The following is a 19,167-nucleotide window of genomic DNA, read 5'->3' on the forward strand; positions in this document are numbered from 1 at the left end:
TTTAGAACCTTTACGTCCACAATCTAGATTCTGTTCTTTGGAGTTATGTTTCCTCCAAAATGATTTCTGCTGAAAAGACAATTTTAAGTGAGAAAGGAAATTCCCAGATACCCAGCAATTTCTTAAAGCTCCTTCTTTCCTGACTGAAATACATCTATGTGACTGAAGGCTAACAATGGGAAAGGAAAAAGGGAAAAGATATTTTAGAACCTTTACGTCCACAATCTAGATTCTGTTCTTTGGAGTTATGTTTCCTCCAAAATGATTTCTGCTGAAAAGACAATTTTAAGTGAGAAAGGAAATTCCCAGATACCCAGCAATTTCTTAAAGCTCCTTTTTTCCTGACTGAAATACATCTGTCAGTGATATTCTACTCTTAACTAGGGTCCGTGGTACAAAGAATTTTTTATCTCAGTCTCAAGTAGCTACATCACAGATTCAGGGAAGATGAAAATGGCAGTTGGAGAAAGGAGGTAGGATTAGGTCTTAAACTTCTGAGCCTCCCTCCCCCCTTCAATCTCTTACCTGTGGCCATCAGTTTTTATTTTTTTCTATTATAAAGTCAACAGCTAGAGAATATGCCCCGATGCACGCCACACAAGCCATCTCCTCTCAGGAACATGCTATGGGGAGGCCACAGGTTCAGATTTACAGTGAACTGAAATCATAGAAACCAAGCCTACCTAGGTCTACCCAATTCCCTGGTGTCAGAGACTAGTGCCCCTAGCTAATGTTTCTAACTATCTGAGAGCTACCCAGATTGGTAAAAACCAGACTGAACAAAGGCAGGGCTGCAAACACAGGAAACACACTTTGGTGAGGGAATTCTCCTGGATTTTATGCTTACTTGTGGAAGCATTCAGACCCATTGAAGCCTAGAAATACTGATGAGCTGTAACACCTTTGTTGAGTCTGGATTGGCTTTAATGAGGCTGAATCTTTCAATAAGTTAAAAAAGCTCATCAGGAATGGCAGCCCTTGCTTCTCAGAGGTGCTCACTTGATTCACACATGGTTTTCTTCATATCATTTCCTAAACTAGAATCCCTTCCATCTCCCTGAATTCTGCAGATATCCTGTCTATTCTACAAACATTACCTAAATATAAGCTATTTCTGAAACCTTCAAGTTGGAAATGATCTTTCCTTCTTTGACTTTATGTACCATTTTGCTTACATTGCTCTTAAACACTAACAGATAATATGCATTATCAGTATTTGGGCTTGTGTCCAATGTAATACACAATGTAAGCACAATGAGGTTAAGGACCAAATCTTATTTATCGGCCCAACTATAAACAGTGCTCTTGTCCTCTTTCTACTTCCATTCATCTGCACTAGTTTCTATAAATAGCACAGCATGGTTTTGTCTACATCAAAACAATGGTGGAACTTCCAAATTCACATCCCTTCTATTTCATCTTAGAGGCGCCTAACAGTCAAAGCACTTTGGTTGTAATGAGGCTACTCTTTTTTTGTTCTGCTCTCCTCTCTATAGGTACACAATAGGGCTCACCTTTTGAAGTGCTAGAAGCTGATGCTGGGCGGGAGGATCTCTTGCGCTGCCCATTCTCCCCACTCTCAGCAGCAGGGGTGGACTCCTCGGCTCTTGAGTTTCTCCGGCTTGGAGTTTTAGACTTCTCCCCCGTTTCCTTGGGTTCATTACTAAAGGATGACAGCACAGAATTTTTTGTGAGGGACATATACTCAGGTACAGAATTAGGGAAGAGCACAATAATCAGAAGTTAGAAACAGAAGGCAAGTATTGAAGAAGCAGTAGGAAGTCCCAAAACAGGAACCATTTCTTATAGGAAAGCTCAAGCAGCAGCTTTCAAAAGACAGTACTCTCAAAATTTAGAAAGGGGCACATGATCTTACAAGGAGTTGTTCTATTCATATTTCAGGGTCATTCCTAATAATCAGTCCCTTAGGTAGAAATAACTCTATCTTATCAATCTTTCCAGTCTTAGAAATGCTCCCAAACTGCCTGTTCTCTGAATTAACCAGTCAAATTTGGAACAGTCAAAACTTGCTCTCTCTATATATATTTAAATGTACATGTATATTACACTGTACATTTAAAACACCATCAAAGGGGGGACATAAGTACTGGGCTATGAGGCTAACATGTTAATCTGTACACCAGTTACTTGAATATGAAGCATTCACGTTAAAAGAATGAAGATTATAACCATAAATTTACCTAGTAAGGAAGAATCCCTGAGCTTCCCATTAACTCATTAAAATGTCAACAGAAAACCAATGAGTATCTATATAAATACAGACTTTTCCCAGCCAACACCATGCTATATTTATATCTATGCCCAGATAGAGAAGTCTTCATCCCTCACCTCTATCTAGTTGCTTCTTGTTTACATCTGCTTCATTTAAACTGACAAGGCTATTCCATGCTTTCTACTTAATTGCCTGTTCCCATAAGGCTGCAGCATTTTTCCATCCTTTTGCTAGTCAATCACTACCAATGACTATTGCCAAATGAAGTTCTTCTCTTCTCTTTCCTCTTTCAAAGATCCCCCATCTTCCTTCTAGTAGCATCATGACTAGGAACTGGTGGTTCCTCTCCCTAGAGTCCTAGGATAATTCTGATTATTGGAAGTTTGTTTCTTAAATTGAACTGAAATCTGTCTCTGTGCAACTTGCACCCAATTCAGCTTTCTGGGAAAATAAATATCTAATTGAATTTTCATATGAGAGTCTTGCATGACAGTGTTCAGACACTGAATAACCACATATCAGGGAGATTGTATAAAGAAGATTCTTATAATGGGTACAAAGTTGGACTGAAGATTTCTCAGGTTTTTTTTCGACCTATAAAATCCTATGACTCTATGTTTACTAAACACTGAAAATGGCATGATTGGATACATAAGATATATTCCAAGGTTCTTTCTTCATTCTAATATTCAAGAAATCTATGACGTCAAAAAGCTATCTTGCATTGGTGTAGATAACTGGTTTAACTGTATAATGTTATTCACTTCCAATGAAAGGAGATAAAGTCCAGATTCTTGCTTATCTGAGAAGCAGATGGGCATACTTATAAAATAATAAAATAGCAATCAATAGGCTTTATTAGAAGAAACCATTAGCTTTGGGAACTAAAATTAATTTGGAGGGAAAATACATGTAAATGAAGTTAAGAAAAAGACAAAGAGAAGCCATTTATAACCTGAGAAAGCTGACATCCTCCAAACAGGCTTATATTCCTGCTGAATTTGCAGGAACTATCTTACCTTTGACTGGAGACTAGAGCAGCATTTGCTTCCAGTTCTGCAAAAAACATAAAACGAAACTAAGAAGACATTCGGTGAAAAAGCTGTTGTGGCATGGCCTCAACCCAAAAGGTCTTCCCAAGCATATATATGGCAGATGGCAGAGGAGCTGCACTATGAATGTGGACTATATGAAACCTGGTCTATTTTTTCTGTAAATAAGAGTTTAAAAGATTAATACCTCTCAATAAACTTTGGATGGAAAATGCCATACACATTCAGTGAGAGAATTGTGGAAACTGAACATGTACTGAAGCATACTATTTTCACCTTCTTTTTTTTTTTTTCTCATGATTTTCCACTTTTGTTCTGATTTTTCTTTGCCAACATGATTCATATGGAAATAGGTTAAAAATGAATAGACATATATAATCTATATCAGATTGCTTGCTGGTATGGAGAGAGGGGGATGAGAGAGGGAGGAAAAAAAATTTGGAACTCACAATCTTACAAAAATGAAAGTTGAAAAACACCATCTTTACAAGTAATTGGAAAAATAACATACTATTAAAAACAATTAAAAAAAAAAGAAATACCATTTCACATTAAGGTAACTAAAACTAATTTTTCATTTTTAAATAGATCCATTAAGCTCCATACTGCCCCAAATGCCAGTATTCAAGTGCTACCTAAGAATTACTCACTTTAATGTTTTTACACTTTAGGACTAAATTAAGTACCTTTTAATTATGACTATCAATGAACACTATATAAGACTGAAGACTGGTTTGGGGCATATGAGATGAACACAGGGTTCTGGGTAATGTTTCTACCTCTCCCTGCTTGTGTCTGCCATCTTGTGGTCATTTAAGAAAGTCAGCTGGAATAGATTAGAGGAACAGGGAATAGTCTACCTCTCAGACCTGTGGAGGAGGAAGGAATTTATGACCAGAGGAGAATTAGAGATCATTATTGATCACAAAATAGAAGATTTTGATTACATCAAACTAAAAAGTTTCTGTACAAACAATACTAATGCAAATAAGATTAGAAGGGAAGTAACAAATTGGGAAAATATTTTTAAAAGGAAAGGTTCTGACAAAGGTCTCATTTCCAAAATATATAGAGAACTGACCCTGATTTATAGGAAACCAGACCATTCTCCAATTGATAAATGGTCAAGGGATATGAACAGACAGTTCTCAGATGATGAAATTGAAACTATTTCCACTCATATGAAAGAGTTCCAAATCACTACTGATCAGAGAAATGCAAATTAAGACAACTCTGAGATACCACTACACACCTGTCAGATTGGCTAAGATGACAGGAACAAATAATGATGAATGTTGGAGGGGATGTGGGAAAACTGGGACACTGATACATTGTTGGTGGAGTTGTGAAAGAATCCAGCCATTCTGGAGAGCAATTTGGAACTATGCCCAAAAAGTTGTCAAACTGTGCATACCCTTTGACCCAGCATTGCTGTTATTGGGATTATATCCCAAAGAAATACTAAAGAGCGGAAAGGGACCTGTATGTGCCAAATGTTTGTGGCAGCTCTTTTTGTTGTAGCTAGAAACTGGAAAATGAATGGATGTCCATCAATTGGAGAATGGTTGGGTAAATTGTGGTATATGAAGGTTATGGAATATTATTGCTCGGTAAGAAATGACCAGTAGGAGGAATACAGAGAGGCCTGGAGAGACTTAAATCAACTGTTGCTGAGTGAAATGAGCAGAACCAGAAGATCACTATACACTTCAACAACAATACTATATGAGGAGGTATTCTGATGGAAGTGGAAATCTTCAACATAAAGAAGATCCAACTCACTTCCAGTTGATCAATGATGGACAGAAACAACTACACCCAGAGAAGTAACACTGGGAAGTGAATGTAAATTGTTAGCACTACTGTCTATCTACCCAGGTTACTTATACCTTCGGAAGCTAATAATTAATGTGCAACAAGAAAATGGTATTTATACACATATATTGTATCTAGGTTATATTGTAACACATGTATGGGATTACCTGCCATCGGGGGGAGGGAGTGGAGGGAGGGAGGGGATAATTTGGAAAAATGAATAAAAAAAATAAAAAATAAAATACTCAATACATAAAAAAAAAAAAAAAAAAAAAAAAAAAAAAGAAAGTCAGCTGGGCTGGAACAGTTCTTGCTGAAAAACATTTCTCAGAGAAATATAACTTCATTAAAAGACTTGACAAGAGATCACTTACATCAAAAAAGATTGCTGAATTAAAAACCAATTTTTTTCTTTCTTTTTTTACTGTTAACTGTGAACATTTTTTATCTGTTTATTGTCAAGTAATGTTATAAAAATCCTGACCAGCATCTCCTCATTTAGGGTTTTATACTTTATATTGTAAAATTAAGATTCATCGATTCATTCACTAATTTTTTCATATTTCTACATTTTGCTTTTACAACAAACCTCACCAAAATAGGCATTAATTTATTGATTAAAAACTCTTTATGGGCAAGGACTTAGTATTGTTTTTTAAAGAAAAAATTTTAAACAATAGCCATTAATATAAAACAACACACATATATACAAACAAGAGAAAAAGATCATACTGGAAACATTTACAGATTGAGAAGCTCACATAGGTCTGGGGTGTGCTTCTATCTTTAAAATACTAAAACATATTTAGCCCTCATTCCTCAAATGTACTGAAACATACTATTTTCACCTTTTTTTTTTTTTTTTCTTTTCTCATGTTTTTCTTAGGTACTATATTGGACAGTAGCCTATCCTTCCAACTTTATGTTTTATTACTTGTCTCCCTGCTCTTGGTGCTCCAACCAAGTAGGACTGCTTGTTCCTCTTAGTTTATGCACTTATTCACAATATTATATATAGTAGGGGGAGAAAGCCTTCCCATGCAGTCTCTGCTAAAAGTCTACCAATTTTTGAAGATCCAGCCCGTCTCTATTAAGTCAAAGTGGTATATTTCTCCCATGAATCTTCATTATATTTTCCAGTTTGTATTGTAGATGTATATGCAATAACTTCTTATAAGATTTTAGGTTTCTTATCTTTGAATATTCCAACTCCATGTATAAGACTCTGCAAGAGCTTAAATATCTGAGTTTAATTTAATAATTTTCAAATGTAATTCAATCAACAAGTATTAATATCGAATATTTACAGGCCCAGTGAATGGCAAGATGGGAAATACAAAAATAAACATGATCCTTGTCCTAAAAGAGCTTTAAATTTAGTTTGATAGAATCAAAGAAAAAGTAACTAAACATGAAAAAAACAATTACACACGTACAAGTGCAAATATAAAAAAATGGGTATGTTATGTATCAAGTGAATAATACAGGCACTAAGTGATTTAGGAATTCAGAAAAGAAAGCAGTATTTTGATGGGCTGTAGAACTGTTCTAAGTACATGCCCAAGCATGCTTAGGAGAAAGTTAAAAAAACAATCTGGCTGGAGCACAAAGTTCAGAAGGTTAAAGTCAGATTGTGGGAGGCCTTAAATACTATTCTGATTGTTGCTTCCTTATTCTACATGAATATGAAAAGTCACCAAACATTTATGGATCATAGTTAAAATTTTGCATGGGGAATGCCAAACGAAATGGAGAGAAATAAGCTAAGATGAACATTATGATTACATAATATATTTTGCATTTTTCATCTTACATTTTAAAGTTTTAGGAATATTTTGCTGTACTGTGTACTAGGAATGAGACAAGATAAGAAAAATAGTATTTCCCGAGTCTGACAGACTCGGGAAATACTATTTTTCAAGCATTTAAAGCTTGTTATTAATCTTATCACAACCCTCAGTAAAAAAACAAAAAAAACAAAAAACATACATATATATATAAATATAAATATAAATATATATATATATATATATATATATATATATATATATATATATATATATATATATATATATATATATATATATAATTATACACACCATCCCCTCCCCCCAAAATATGAACCTAGATCCTAAAAAACAGCCATGTCCTGTCAGATCATCCTGGTTTCTTTTCTTTAGAAATACCACTCCAGGACTATTTGTAGCATTCCAGGCCTAGGGGACAAACAAAAACCTACATAGATGTGGCTGAAATGATTTTCATTTGCTGAGAACTACTTTACAATTTAATCAGAGATCAAGCTATACAAGTCCTGAGTTTAGTCATAACTAATGTGAGCACTATTTAATAGCATTTTCCATTTTCTGTTCTAGCAATTCCTCAAGGTTCCTGGGAATATTGGAATTATGGACCATAGATGAGCAACAAAAGAATAAGAGTTCTGATGGTTCACGGAATAGAGCACTAGATTAGGAGCAAGGACAGAGGTGTATAATGGCCAAGAGAGGAGTTATGAAAAGTGATTGGATGTTCTGCATAAAGAGTTAACAATCTGGTGGCAACATGGAGTAAGGAATAAAGATGGAAGACATTAAACTGGATGAGAAACCCACTTGAATGCAAATACCATAATAATGTGATTCAATCCTCAGTACAATCAGGAAGCTGGACTAAATGATCTCTGTGGTTTTCTTTTCTTAGAATCTATAACCTTGTGACTCAATTTAAAATTAAAGTGTCTTTTGTCAGTTAGCTATTTAATTATTACTACAGAGGGAGAAGGCAAGAAGACAGGAGAGTTGAAATGCAAGAACACAGTAAATCACAAGCTTGTCCTCTCACAGCAAAGGTAATTCCTAAAATGACATAAAATTTTTAATAGTTTAATAGTTTCTCCCACAGGCTAAGAATGTATGCAAATGAAAGCAAGAAGATCCCCAATAAGAGGCCTACCCAAATCTGCTTCCTTCAGTCCATTCTAGCCCAAAAAGAAGCTTTCCCAAGGGATACTCTACCTGGTCTGTGTGTAGGTCCCTGAGGTGGTACAGCTGGGATCTCCTTCTGCGCCAGATTTGGTGAAGATACTAAAAATGAGGAAAGTTAGGTGAGCTAATTTTCTCTTTCAAAACAAAATAAAAGTACAGTGTTGCAGTCTGTGGCTTGATCATGAAAAGTACTTTTAAGCAGACTTTTTCATAGTCTTAAATGAAATATTGGAGTGGGGTAAACCAGAATTTATAAATAAATTCCACTAAGTTCATCCTTACTGACTAGCAAAGATCAGCACTGAAGTGTATGTGTGTATACATGTAAGAATGCCAGTTCCCCTCCTCCCCAGGGCAATCACCCCCTTAGAACTCCACTTATTCCTGGGTGCCAGCTTTTTAAAAGTATTTCAAAGCCATGAATGAAGGTCTTGGCAGGAAATTCAATCACTTTCGCAGGACTTATAGTTTATTACACACCTTTTGGCAATTAAATAATATTTTATTCTACTCCCTAATGAGATTATAAGCTTCCTAAAGGCAAAGATTACCTCATATATTCCTCAGTATCCATCATAGCACCTAGCAGTGTTGGACATGAAACTAATTTGTACAACTTTAACTAGAGCAAAATTCTGAGATCATATAGCAAAATAAAAAAGAAAAAAAAAAAAAAGAAAAAAGAAACCCCAAAACATAGATATCTATCAGCAAATAGCAATAAAAAGAATTAGGACAAGCAGCCCTAGCTTCTCAGCAGAGGAGTTGTTACTATAAGATATAGATATTGGGAAATACTTATCACTATTCTTGGTTCAGTTGTCAAAAATTACTAGCCTGGAGGAGGGCAGGAGAAGGAGGTATACACATTAAGGACAGTGCCAACAATTCATCACCTCTTGTAGGTGCAGGATCTCAAGAAGTGGGTCTGAAGCACCAGTATAGAAGCATCAGTCCAGAGCTGTTTAAGAAGGGTAATTTGGATTTGAAGCTGCAGTTTCCAGGACCTATATTTTAAATCACGTTCTATTGTAGCAGGTTTTTTTCCCTTATTGTTATATGGTTCCCTAAGACTTCTGTCCATATGATTGGAAGCAAAGGGGACGAGTGTTTTCTTAAAAAAATAACTAAGTAATGGTGTTGATGTCTGGAAAGACCCCACTAGCTGTGGTTGTCTGCAGGTTGTACAAGTAGACTAGGTAAAGGACCTGAATCAGTTATAATCTTTCAAAGAACAGTCTGGAATGAGAAATTAACCCTAGACTAAGGGTTATCTCCTGAGGCATTTCTTTTTCTCTCAAATAGAGTATAATAAATAGCAAAGATGAAGCTGCACTCAACAGTAGAAATCCTACAGCCATACATGCAGGGCCCTTTATATTTTATCCTAATATATTTATTTTATGATGGACTACAATGAACATTAAGGTATTTCAATACAATGATTAGGTGGTGATGCCGACCCCTAAAATAAATTTTTTCTTCCTACAAACTATAGAATCTCCTTTAGGATAAGACACCAAGAGAGTGTTAAATTTAACTCCCTCTCCTCTAGCCATGGCCCAAACTTCTCTCATTAACTGTTAGGTTCCTCACTGCATGAGGAAAGCCGTGAGGCTCAGCATACATACCGATACTCTGCAGAATCTCGGGGTGGGTTCCGGTTTTCTCTTCCACTAGGCCAATTCCAAGTTGCTCAGTCACCATGCCACCATGATTGCTTTTAGTACTGGGGGTGACGGAAGCCAGCTCTGAAATCAGTGAGGCATTGCCCACGGATGGCGCACTGGTAGGAGAAGCACTGCTCAACAAGCTTGGCGCCACTGCTACTGAGGAAGAAGAAACAGCCATGGTGCTAACACTTGGCGTGCCAGGCCCGGGAGTGCTTATCTTTAGCAGAGTGGGTGCCGGGGGTGTGGAGGCCTTATTGTCCGTTTCTGTGGTTATCTGCTCAGTTCCCACATTACACAGGGCAGGCATTTCCAGGCCTGGGCCTTCAGCATCTCCATCCACAGAATATTGTTCCTCCCCTTTTTCAAGAGATCCTGTTACCTTCTTGCATGCCTTGGTCAACAAAATCTGACCAATCTTGTCCACTTTCCCCTTGCCCTTACTAGATGAAACTGGGCTTCTTCGGTTTCCAGAGGAACCTGGACTACTGGTAAGAAGAGGTGAAACCATCACTGCTGATTGTGCAGCTGCTACAGGGCACTGATCTGATGAAACACTAACTTGAGAACTAGACTCATCTGGACTAAACTCTTTGATTTGCTGGACAGGGGTCTGTGTAGGAACAACTGAAGAAGCTGTGGATGGGGGAGAAGGAAGCTGCATGGGTGTTGCCCGTGAGTTAAGAACCAGGGACCTGTTGGTTGGTACGCTTGGGGCAGGACTACTGGATGGAGCACTAGAAGGTGCAGGAGCAGAAGAAAACTTTATGTTCTGGGGGATGTGTAAAGGACCAACCACTGCCACGGGCTGTGGCATTAAGTTGGAGTTAGAGGTCAGTGGGGCTGCAGGAATTGTACTTGACTGAGATCCTTTCATAACCTGAATTATCGAGGATGAATTTATAAATACAGGTGTAATGAACTGAGGTCGAGCACTGGACTGAGCCGAGGATTGCCCCTCAGAAACCATAACTTTGTTTCCCACATTGGGCATTGTGACTACTGTTGACATTAATGTAGGCTGCAGGTGAGATGGCAGAGGTGTTGATGTATTAGAAGAAGTAGTAATGGGGTTTGAAGTTACAAAGACAGTTATCTGGTTTGGTGGCAAAGGAGTAGAAATAGAGGAGCTGACAGGCCTGGACATTATGGGGGGTACATTTGGTGTGACACTGGAGTTGACCTCACCCAATTCTTGGTGCATTTGGGTTGAACATGGCTCATTATTGTGAGGCAAGTTTAAGGGATTAGAAGATTCCTTACCAGAAGGTGGATCCTGCAGTGGAGGAATGACAGCTATCTTTTTTAGTTCCTCCCCTGATGACATTGTAGGTGACACTTCAAGACTGTTAAGTCCAGGGGGTTTAATGGTAACATTAGGAGCTCCAGAATTATCAAGAAGTTGACTTAAAGATGTTGGGGCTTCTCTCATAGCAGAAGAAAGCATAGTTTTGTTCTCTTCTACAGCAGGAAGCTTGTTGGTGTCTAAAGGTTGCATCTCCTTCTTTTGTTGGTCTTCAGAAACCATCATCTTCATTTCTTGGATAGGAATGGCTTTCAGTTCAACATTTGCCTGCTCTTTATTACCTGAAACAGTCTGACAGTCACTGTCCTGGGGAACATTAAGACTCTCTTTGTTATCTTCAGTAACACTAGCCACTACAGCCAAAGGCACAGTTGGGTTTGGTGGATTCAACATGTTGTTATTAGGAAAATTCCCAGGTACAGGTGTGGTTAAAGAAGTAGAATTAGCCAACACATTTCTTTGCAATTCTGTACCCTGCATTAGAGCTGGATTTGTCTGGGATGTCAGAGACAACTTAGGTGTTTTTGAATTTTGTCTGCCAGGACTTGGTGTAGTTTTCCTACTGGACCCAGGGCTAGACCTTCGACTATTGCTTGGACTAGCTCGCTTTGTTCCTCCAGCATTAGCCTGTTTTCCAGAATTAACTACAACAGAATCCAACTTATGAGTCTGTGGAGGAGCAAAGTTTGATGGATTATTAATAGGGAGATTTGAAGGGGCTTGCCCAATGGCCTTCAAAGTAGTTGGATTAAGACCCTGCTGATCAAATCCTCTATTCAAATTAGGCCTAGGAGGCAAAGGAATATTAATCTGAGGAGGAAAGAGACCTGCTATAGAAGCGTTGAGTCGTTCTGGTGACAAACTTATTTCTGAAGGTTCTGTACTGGGTGGGCGGTTGTTGGGTGTCTGAGGGTAATACGGCCTTGGGCTGGCCCTATTTGGTGTTTTAGGTCTGGATGTCTGTGTTGGGGTAGCAACATTTGGAAAATGGTGACCATGAGAACTAGATAAAGAATTAACTGGTGGTTGTTGTGGACTTGCACCTTGAGTAGCAGAAAGAGGAGATGGTCCTGGTTTTGGCCCTGCTATCATTAGCTGATTTTGTGAAACTACTAAATGTGAAGCCAGGTTACTTGAAGCCCCAGAGACAGGAGGAACTTCATTTCCATTTCCTTCAGGAAGTGATGATACTTCTCCCAGAGGTGAATTGGAAGGATTCTGTATGTTATCTGGGTATACCATTTTTCGTGCATTATTCCCCAGGGGAGGATTTACTGGCAATGGCATCCTTTGCTTATCAGGAGATGGTGGTACTGAGCCAGGACCTTGCAGGCTGACCATTACTGACATGCCACCACTCTGCTGCATGGGCATTCTCTGTGCATCTGGATTTAGGGGACCCCTTGTGGGGTGAACATTTTGGGACACAGGCAGTCTGACAGATTTGGCATCTTGCTGCATCATAAGCATCATCATCATTTGTTGCTGCTGCTGCGACTGTGCCTGAGTAGGGGGTGGTGGTGGAGGCTGTGGTTGAGGTGGCTGTGGTGGTGGCTGTTGTGGAGTTGGCTGCTGGGATGGGGGCACATGCTGCATGAGTTGAGGAGGCATCTGTTGTAGTGGCCGTTGTTCAACTTGTTGAGATGGATAACCTAGAAAGAAACCACCCAAATCAGGGAAGTTAGATATATAAGCTCAAGAATCTGTAAAGCATTTTCAAAAATATTCAGTGAAACTTCTGAGGAAGGCCAAACAGAATCCATACAAACAGTGCAAGCACAATAATTTTTCCAGGATGCAGTCTTTTGGCAATAGGGTATAATTATAATTTAAGAAAATATAAAGTTTAAGAGAGGGCAAAATCACTTGTGCTCTTGATTCCCTGGAATATGAATGAGGTACTAGTGATTCCAGATTCTGGCAACTGTACATAGCTATTCATAAAAATTCTGATATATGTACCAAAAATATAAATTAAGCATTCCACATGGGTGCTTTTCCATATCTAGAACTTTAGTGTCATATAGATGTCACCTTAGGTTCACTAACATATAAAACAAAACAATTCCTTCCATTGTAACAATTGACTAATTTTCTCATGGTTCTCTTGACAACTATACAGGGATAAATAGCTTTATGACTTTTAAAACTGAAATAGTTTTAAAATTGGGATAGTCTAGGATTTACTTCCTTAAGAAAAGTAAATCTTATTGACAATGTGGATCTATTGGCTTTCCAGGACATTTATCAGCTAAATGAATTATAAATCACAAGGAGACACATAAATTATGGGAAGAGATCTTTATAAGTCTTTTAAGTTCATCTTTTAAAATTATCTCTTACTCCCTTATTTACTTATACTTTATTTTCTCCACTTGCAAAAAAGATTTCTCAATAACTCACACCATTAGAAAACATCAAAGACATTCCTATTTCACTTATTAGACAACAAATGGAAAAGAGATGATAGGGACATAATCACACAGAGCTTCATAAAGGCAAGGCTAACATAGTTGCCTCATTGCTTACAAAGAAGTGTTACTTATTGTAGTACCAAAAATAAGTACTATGCTGACATTAATAATGGAGGTGAGTTGGAGAGAAAGGGGCATGGGACTAAGATACAACTTTTGTAGAAATTGTTAAAACTGTACTACAATCAGGTGCAGCAGGTTTAAAAGCTTTGCAGAAATGTTTTGTTTTTATTTTTCAAAACCCTTCACAACTGACAGGTATCAAATGCTACGAATTAGACCTGGAAACTGTTTAGCTTAATTACACACAGCACCAATCAAATACTATTTTGATCCTTATGGATAAGTCATATCTAAGGACAGAATAAATGAACAGTTTATATTCATCTGAGCTAAGATTTGTTTTGACATCTAATGGTAAATGCTAGAGAATCTAGATTTGGAGTCTTACCCATGTTAAAAAAAAAAAAAGTACTATAACTTTTCTTTTAAAGAAGGTAATATTGTATTTTATACAATATTATATATACAATATAAAAATACAATATTATTATATATTTAGTTCTGATTCTTGAGGCATTTCTCTCAAAATAAATGAGGAGAATATCTTATCTAATACAATCAAGCACATTATGTGATGAATATAACATATTCTTTTCTATGAGGCAGAGATTCCATAATGCACAATTCATATCAAGCACCAAGCATTTAAGGTTTCTCTACAAGTTCCTTAATGCTATTGCCATGATGCAGATCCTCTCTCTATCGCTGCTTCAGCAATTTAGCTGCTTCAGCAACTGGTTAATCTGCCCTGAAAAAAGGAAGAGAATGCTTATCCAGAGTGTAGCAGGGAATACTATAGCATTATCCAGTGGAAATTACATTATTAGACATGTATGCCCTGAAAGGTTCAAGGACAGGCAGTAGCTGAGGAGTCACAGGGCTGCTAACAGTATAAAAGATGAATAGACAGATGGTTTATGTGTGAAGATTTTAAGGAAGATTAGATCTGCCTACCATTAATTACTGCTATGGATACAGCTTGTATCTCTCATGCCTTTACCTATCTTTGGAAAATTGGAGACCTCTTAGTGAACTTTACCACTTACCGGTATAGATGATATCTTATCTGAGATGGGGGTGGGGGTGGGGAGTCTATCACATTGCTAGATTCGAGAGTGACAGTACCTAAGGCTGGCACTTCTTTTTGACATTGAACAGGACAATACTGAATAGATATATCATTGATTTCTTGGAAATCCACAATTTGTAATGCAGAAGGGCAGATTAGCATATCAGATCAGATAATAAGGAAAATTCATTTAAATTTGGCTTCTCTGAATATGGCTAAGTCTTAGATGTGTACTTTTAGGATTAGGAAGATCCATCCATTTCAGTCTTCCTTTGGAAGAAGCTGAAAAGTCCAAATGGAGGTGAATCCAAAGGTACATGTACCTTCAGACAAATTTTGTTATTATTTTAAAGGTTTATTATTCAGCAACACAAAAATTTTCAAGTTATTACACATGCCAAAATGTTTGGTAAAAATGGGTCCCAATGGACAGATAGTGTCGTTTCTTCCTTGAGGGGAAGGAAGAACATCAACAAAGACCCCTATCATAAGTATGTCATAGACAAGACAAGTGACATTATTATGCTTTATCACCTGGTGGCCTACTTGCAAAATCTGAGAGTTTAGGGCCTGTGTTGTCCAGGTTAATTCCTTGTTCTCCAGACAGTGACTGTTGGTCAGACTCCTCAAGGCCAGGTGGGCGTGTATCTGGGGTACTGAGTTAAAAAAAAAAAAAAAATAAAAGGAAAGCATTTAAAAGTTAACAAGCAAAATTAGTTTATCCTTAAGCTACTTTTTTTTTTTATAAGCTAATATTTGTTGGAATTATGTTTTCTATAATTTAAATGATTTACATAACCTGGTAATTGTGAGAAATATTATAGGTCATCATGTTAAAATTCACATTCATCCCAAGTAATTTTTGTACCATTTTTATTGTAGCATAATCACTCAGGGTAATGTAATAATATAAACACCCAGAACTGAGGGATTCTATTTTATTTTTATTTTATTTTTTTGAGGCTGGAGTTAAGTGACTTGCCCAGGGTCACACAGCTAGGAACTGAGGGATTCTAGAGGTGGAAAGAATGATTCACAGATTTAAGAGATGAAAGGGACTTTAAGGTAGGTTATTTATTTCAACTCTAAAGGCTCTCCCCACTCTAGTCAATCTTCCCTTCTACTGTGATCTCTCAGGTGAGACAATATCACTTTGCTATCAATAAATTCTAATGGCTCCCTATTACCTCTAGGATCAAATGAAACAAAACAAAACAAAACCAATAACAATAAACCTGTGGCTTTTAAAGCCCTTCATAATCTGGCCCCTTCCTTCATTTTCAGTTTTCTTATACTTTATTCTATACTTTGTGATCCAGGGTCACTACAGATCCTTACTCTGGGCCTTTTCACTGATTATCTTCCAAGCCTGGAATGCTTTCCCTTCTTCCCTCCATCTTCTGGCCCTACCAATTAGTGCCTTCTCTCTGAGACCATCTTTTCTTTATATGGCATATGACTTATATGTACATAAGCTTTATACAAATTGCAAATTGTCTCCCCCATGACCTTTTAAAGTAAGTTCCATTCTTTCTATCCCTAGTGGCTAACACAGTGGTTGGCACATATTAGGTGCCCAATAAATTTTTGCTGATTGTTGATTGAAAGATAAGGAAGTTAGGGCTCAGAAGTCCAGTGACTTGCCTGAGGTTACGCAGATAGTGATAGAGGATTTCCTCCAAATTCAGTATCCTTTTTATTCTACCTTAATGCTTCTACCATAGTTTCAAGATCTCAACTAAGTCCCTAGTTTTAGGTATGAGGAAAAGAAGGGAACATATAACAGTCAAACAGCCAAGGAAGTTTGGATCTGGACTGGAACCTTGGTCTCCTGGATCCTTTTCACTTCACCTCTCTTTCTAGGAGGCAGAGGCAGAAGAAATAAATGAAGCCATCCCAGGAGTTCTGGGCTCTCAGAGTACAACCACAATAGGTTTGGAGATGCTGACTCTAAAATGTAGCATCGGCAACGCTACATCTCAGGAGTCCTAAAATGTAACCAGGGACCCAATACTTATTTATCTATTGAGAAGTTCCTCAATATTGACTACAAACATTCAACAAGTATTTAAAAGGGGGTAGAGGGAGAGAAGAAAGTACAATAGGAAAACCTAATCAAAACAGTCTAGCTAACTTTTACTAGCTCTTTAACTATGGGAAAATATATTTAATCCTAAAATGATAAGACAAGTTCTGCCCATAATCTATACTATAAATTATATATACTATAATCTAACAATATTCCTATTTGCTTATTTTCAAAGGCTATATAAAATTTTAACAACTACCAGTAAGTTAAATTGAAGGAATCTACTGTCCTTTTTAGAATCATAGAAAATTACGGCTGAAAGGACTCCAAACTCCTAATTTTAAAGAAGTGAAAACTGAAAGGAAAAAAAAAAAAAAAAGAATTTGCCCAAAGTCACATGGTAAATCAGGGGCAAAGTTGGTACTAGGGCTCCTAATTCTCCTTCTCAGTTTTCCCACTATATACCTTACTGGATTCCATGGCTAGGTTATTTTAGGTAACTTGTAGGCACTAACTAGGGCTGTGAGTAGTATGGACACAGACTCTACATGCTGCTCCCTGAGAAATGAAGGAGACAGGAAAAATATAAGAATATTCTAACAGCAAAGAGATAACTATGCATTTCATTCTTTAACATTCAGAGTACTGGGAAGAACAATAATTCTCTAAAAAGTAAAAAAGAAATGATGGTATGAAACAAATTATCTCAATAAAGACTTGCACAGAAAATAAAAGTGTATATGAAGTTGGAATTCAAGAAAATAAAATTCCTTCCGAGATTGTAGCCAAGGATAGGTTTGTTTTTTTTTTAAAGTAGTTAAAAAAGGAACTGAAATTCAAATGGGTATTATAATAGTAAAAGAGCATTTAGCTGCCCTAAATGAATTAAAATCTTAAAACCCAGACAAATTACAATCTAGGTTTCCATTACTGACTTTTCAAAAATTATAAAAAATGGAAAGTGATCTAGGACTACAGCAGCATGTGAATTTGTTTCCTGTTTCTAGATTCTCTGTGATTGTAAAAACATGAGGTTACCTGTATGTAAAATAACCCATCCTGTTATCATCTAACACATTTAAAAGTATAAAAACTTAAGAAAAACTAGAGATCCCTATCAACCACAGAGATCTGCTTTATCTCTATAAAGGAAAATTTACATGTTTAGGTTTTCCTGAACAGCAAGGAAAAAAAAAAAAAAAAAAAAAAAAAGCGACCTCAATTCTATTTACCCTTTTTGGAAAAAAGCCTAGAAAACTTTTAAGTGTTTTGATTCAGGCCACACAACACTTTTAGGAAGGAAAATTCCTACATCTTATTTCCCCCACCCCCAACTTCTACATCAAATAGGCAAAGTTTAGTCAGGGTGAAAAAGACAAGTAGTAGAAGAATGTTAATTCCTCTGCATCAACTCCAACATTAATTTATGAACTATATTAATTAACTATTAAAATAATGAAAAAATGGTCAAAGAACACCCACAATTAAAGATCACAACTGCACACGTGTCCTAAGAACAAGAGGTTATACCCTGTGGGATTTCTATTATTAATATACAAGTATTGTCCTTTTTTCCTGCGGAGGAAGTTTAGCTAAATCTTACTAATTTGTATTCTAAACACAGATGTTAGTATATAACATTATGAGACCTTTTAGAAACTCATCAAAGTTGCACAGTTACATAAATAACAAGAAATTATGTCTCTATAGGTTGTGGATAACCTGTCCTCTAGATACAATTCCTAGTAACTTCTCCTTATCAATGTAGATGGGGACCTATGCAGCAATTCAGTTTTAAAAGATTTGCCTTGGGGAAGTGAGAGGTTAAGTGGCTTAACCACATTCACAAAGCCAATCTGGGAAAGTTAAAAAACTGCAGAGCTCAGACCACCCTAAAAGAAGTATGATGTAACAGATGTTCTATTGTCCTGAAAATTACAAAGAATTATGTCCTACCAGACTCACCCTCCCACAAAATGACTCTTTGAAGCACAGAAAATACTGAGTCTTTAGGGTACCAGATTCAAAACATGCTTATGACTTAGAGAAATCAATGAAATAAACTATAATACTTATTTAAAGCAAGGTTGTTGGGTTTTTTTTGGCTAGTTGCAAGCTGCATTTCTTAATATGAGATTTGAAATACAGTGCTACTCTGTAGCCATCCTGACATTACATTCTAAGTAAATCTCAAAGAATATAATCATTTTGAGATTAAAAAAAAAAAAAAACATTAATAACTCCAGGGGGGGAAATGTATTTGGGAAAACTCTGCAAAACTAACAGACCATTCAACAAATCTACTCTTTTCAACCTAATGCAAATTTTTGGGTCATTTTTCACCATTAAATCTCATTATAGTGTGGAAGGGGCTTTCAATTCTCAAAAAAGAGGCTAGGAGAGTACAAACTGGTTATCCTATAAGCAAGTCAAGTTTTGAGTATAGGCCAAACAACAAATTATATTTCT

At 36.8% G+C, this 19,167-nt stretch overlaps 1 protein-coding gene across 3 annotated transcripts in view; it reads right to left on the reverse strand.

Moving 5' to 3' along the window:
* The window catches only part of NCOA6 (nuclear receptor coactivator 6), a 71,716-nt gene that overhangs the window by 1,780 nt on the left and 50,769 nt on the right, over nt 1-19,167 (reverse strand). The window contains exons 11-16 of one of the 3 annotated variants that reach the window (XR_012486724.1): nt 15,204-15,325; nt 9,719-12,715; nt 8,118-8,186; nt 3,253-3,289; nt 1,515-1,663; nt 526-623 (exon numbers count right to left, since the gene is read on the reverse strand). Coding sequence is in view for 2 of the 3 variants with exons in the window: in XM_074292440.1 (XP_074148541.1) it covers nt 1,515-1,663; nt 3,253-3,289; nt 8,118-8,186; nt 9,719-12,715; nt 15,204-15,325 (3,374 nt within the window). In the remaining variant the exon portion in view is untranslated. The remainder of the gene's footprint in view (nt 1-525; nt 624-1,514; nt 1,664-3,252; nt 3,290-8,117; nt 8,187-9,718; nt 12,716-15,203; nt 15,326-19,167) is intronic. The other 2 variants (XM_074292441.1, XM_074292440.1) reach the window with 2 other exon arrangements.

This window comes from Sminthopsis crassicaudata, chromosome 2, assembly GCF_048593235.1.
Source record: "Sminthopsis crassicaudata isolate SCR6 chromosome 2, ASM4859323v1, whole genome shotgun sequence".
Lineage (NCBI taxonomy): Eukaryota > Metazoa > Chordata > Mammalia > Dasyuromorphia > Dasyuridae > Sminthopsis > Sminthopsis crassicaudata.